Source organism: Colobus angolensis, unplaced genomic scaffold (assembly GCF_000951035.1).
Source record: "Colobus angolensis palliatus isolate OR3802 unplaced genomic scaffold, Cang.pa_1.0 Scaffold2, whole genome shotgun sequence".
Classification (NCBI taxonomy): Eukaryota; Metazoa; Chordata; class Mammalia; order Primates; family Cercopithecidae; genus Colobus; species Colobus angolensis.
This window is the reverse complement of record NW_012115154.1, coordinates 11146995-11150420: the sequence shown is the minus strand read 5'-3', so window position 1 is coordinate 11150420 and position 3426 is coordinate 11146995. Positions and strand designations below refer to the sequence as shown.

The 3426-nt window shown below is 52.1% G+C and overlaps 1 protein-coding gene and 2 gene segments (V, D, J or C); all 3 read right to left on the bottom strand.

Moving 5' to 3' along the window:
• LOC105511215 (putative trypsin-6) overlaps window positions 1-3187 on the bottom strand; it is a 37594-nt gene extending 34407 nt beyond the window's left edge. For both annotated transcript variants that reach the window (XM_011941333.1, XM_011941334.1), the window contains exons 1-2: window positions 3141-3187; window positions 1952-2111 (exon numbers count right to left, since the gene is read on the bottom strand). In XM_011941333.1, coding sequence (XP_011796723.1) covers window positions 1952-2111; window positions 3141-3180 — 200 coding nt within the window. In that variant the 5' untranslated portion in view covers window positions 3181-3187. The remainder of the gene's footprint in view (window positions 1-1951; window positions 2112-3140) is intronic.
• LOC105511219 overlaps window positions 1-3426 on the bottom strand; it is a 189834-nt gene that overhangs the window by 85921 nt on the left and 100487 nt on the right.
• LOC105511220 overlaps window positions 1-3426 on the bottom strand; it is a 136408-nt gene that overhangs the window by 76598 nt on the left and 56384 nt on the right.

The following is a 3426-nucleotide window of genomic DNA, read 5'->3' as shown; positions in this document are numbered from 1 at the left end:
GAGAAATGGAGGAGGATATAGCTACATTTACTCTGAACCTTAAAAGATCCCTTTCCAGCCAGCTCTGTGGCACCATGTCCTTCTCATGGTGGCCCGTTCTCTGCTCTTCCTAAGCAGACAGCATGCAGCCCAAGGGAGCCTTCCTCATTTCTCCATGGGCTCACTGCAGGGAGCCTCCTCAGCCCCGCCACTTTGGGAGTTCAAATCTTTTTCCTGGGTGGGGTCTGGGTATCAGTGGGAGCCTCAGCATGGGAAGGGTTGTCCAAATCACCTGGCAGGAATCCTTGCCTCCCTCAAGGAAGCCCACACAGAACATGTTGCTGGTAATCTTTCCAGGGTAGGCGTTTTCACACTCAGCCTGGGTCAGCACAGGTGCATCCAGGCACTGCAGCTCGTCTGGGTAGTCGGCTGTGAGGATCAGGAGGAGATGAAAGAAAGTAGAAATGTGGGTCAGGCCAGAGAAGGAGACAATAACATAGGATGGAACACTGAATAGGAACACTGCCCCTGGAGAGGACTCCAAAACATAAGTCTTGGCAAGGGACTCTGGCTTTTAGTTCCCAAAATGATCATTGTTCAACCCCTCCCAGGACGTGATCATAGCAAGTTCTCCATTTGTCCTGTCTTTTGACGTTAGGTGCCCATTCCTTGAGATTTTGCATCTCTCTGGTGCCCAGTACAGAGCCTATGGTCACTAGAAATGAGTATTAAGCCTGGAGGCGAGAGGATTCAACTTAAGGGGCATGCTTCGTTTGGGAAACTGTGAGGATGGAGGGAAGTAGAAGGACAAAGGGTCCCACTCACCACCAGAGCTCAGAGTGTTGCCCCAGCCAGAGATGAGGCACTCAGTGCCAGCAGCTGGAGGGGTGGTGGGCAGAGGGATGGTGGACACATGGTCATTGATGACGGCAGGCCTGGAGAGCTTGATCAGCATGATGTCATTGTCCAGAGTCGTCCTGTTGTATTTGGGGTGGCGGATTTTCTCGGCCGCATTGATGAACTGCTCATTCCCCTCCAGGACTTCGATGTGTGTTCTCCCAGTCTCACCTGGATGCGGCCGCTGGGCAGGGCAGGCATGGTGAAGACCTTCGCCCACAGCCGGGGCTCTCATTCCACCTTCCCTAGGGTCCTTAAGCTCCCTGCTCATGGACAGCTCTGGAGGCATGGGGTGGGGTGTGTGGCCATATCTCATGGGCAGTAGAGGGATGTGGGTCAGTGCAGGTGTGAGACCCAGGACCTTTCTGCTTCAGAGGTTGGTGGTAGTGGGGTGGGGAAGAGTCAAAGAGATCCCACCAGAGGCTGTCCCTCAACCCACCTTCACAGCCTCTTTCCCACAATCTCTACAGTCACTAGCACTGTGGGCACAAGGAGCTCCTTGTAGTTTTCCCAGCATTCTTCACCCCAGGTCTTTGCTAACTGTGCACAGTGCCTGTTCCTCCCTCCCTTCTTGGCCTGGTGAGCACCACCCTTCTGTGTAATCTAATCGAAGGGTAGCCATAGCATTAGTATCTCTTGGGAACTTGTTAGAAATGTAGATTTTTGGTCCTTATCCCCATCTACTGATCAGAACCCTGGGATGGGACCCAGTGATTTGTGACTTAACAAGCCTGCAGGTGGTTCTGGTGCATACTCAGGTTTGAGAGTTCTTGGTGTAGGCAGCGGTTCTCAGCTCTGTCTATGCACTCTGCAGTTACCAGAAGTAGAGTGTTATATACTCACTGATATTCACAACCTCTTCCTGAAAAGTTTCAGTTAATTGCCCAGGGATAGGATACAGGCATCAGTATTTTTAAAAACTCTTTCTTAAGTGACTTTAATGTGTAGCTATCCAGCAAAAGGATAGCTCCACCACCTATCCCATCCATCTTACCCAACCTCAGTATTTCTCAGGGCTGAAAGCTCTCCCAGGCAGCCTGGCTGGGAGTTTTGCAATCAGGGGCCCCACACTTACAGCTTCCAGCAGTGACCTGCTGACACCACCCACTGCTCCCTGATGAGGGAGCCACCACAGAAGTGGTAGCCAGAATTCAGGGACACCTGGTAGGGGACAGAATTCTCCTCACAGGTGTAGCCCCCAACGATCTTGTCATCATCATCAAAGGGGACAGCAACTGCAGTGGAGATGGGAAGGGAGAAGGCAAGTCATTAGCACTTTAGGGGTGGTGCTCCCAGGCTGCGGTTCCTTCCTGCTAATTAGAAATCCTTAAGAAGCACAGTGAGGCTAGGCAATGGAGGGAGCGCTGTCACCCCTGGTGAGCATCAGTGGATGTGGCTCCCAAGTCTCTGTGTCTGAAGGGCACATAGCTTGGTACCCTGCGGGGTTTCAGATCTCTCCTGGGGTCACCAGGCTAAGGAAGCAAGAAATGTCCTCACAATACTTCCAGTGGGATAGGAGTTGGGATGTGTCTGTCTCACCCACGGAATGCTTCTCTCTTTCGTTCACCACCTGTGTACTCCACCTGGCTATTTAAGCCCTGGATGGTCAGGATACTTTGGCCAAGGTAGGAAAACCCCCTGTCTGTGTAGACCTGGCCATGACCAGCTTTCCCCTCAGCCCAGGTCTGTGCAGTGAGGGCAGAGTTGAGGGCAGCCCCAGGCTCACTTCGGCAGAACAGAGGTAGATGTTATCATTGGCCAGTAGAACAGCAGTTTTTAACCTTTGGCTGCATGCCTGGAAATGTTAAAAATTACTTGGGAAGCTTAAAAGCCCAGGACACAGGCTGCACCCCAGTCAAATGAAGTTAGAATGTCTAGAGTTGAGTCTCTGGCACGAGTAATTTTTCACCCTCCCCAGTTGCATCTGAGGTTCAGAGTAGCTATAATGTTGCTATTCTGGTGCTGTCAGAGAGAAGCCTGAAGCCTACTGCTTCATTTCATGGGCCAACCCAACTGGTCTCCCTTCCAAGCTTTGGCAACCACAACTGGGATATGGATGAATGACAGTGGTGGCAGTGAAATCAGGGAGAAGTTGAAACAGGTGAGGCTTAAAGAGAGCCCAAGGAGGACGGGAAGTAGAGATGCCAGCTGGAGGAAATAGAACATCAGAGCACAGTCAGAAGAGGAGAAGTAGCAAGAATGGAAGGGCATGCGTCTGCCAGGAAAGGGTGTGGGTGGGGCCTGAGGCAGGGCATGATACTCACCAGCAGCTGCCACAAAGGCAAGGATCAGGAGTGGATTCATGGTGGTAGAGTGTGCCTGACTGGTGGTGGAGGAGCCATCTTTATACCTCCCAAGGATCGGGAGAGGAGGTGTCTGTGAGGTGAGGGTCACCACGCCTCCCAACACAAACAAACCTGCAGCTTTCCCCTTCCCAGGGTCTTGCATCAGCTCGGCTATGTTTGGCCACTCTGTGGGTTTGTGATTCACAGGTGATAAGGAAACTTGCCTTCTGAGAGGAGAGAGGGAAACTGGCTGTTTCCTGGAAGG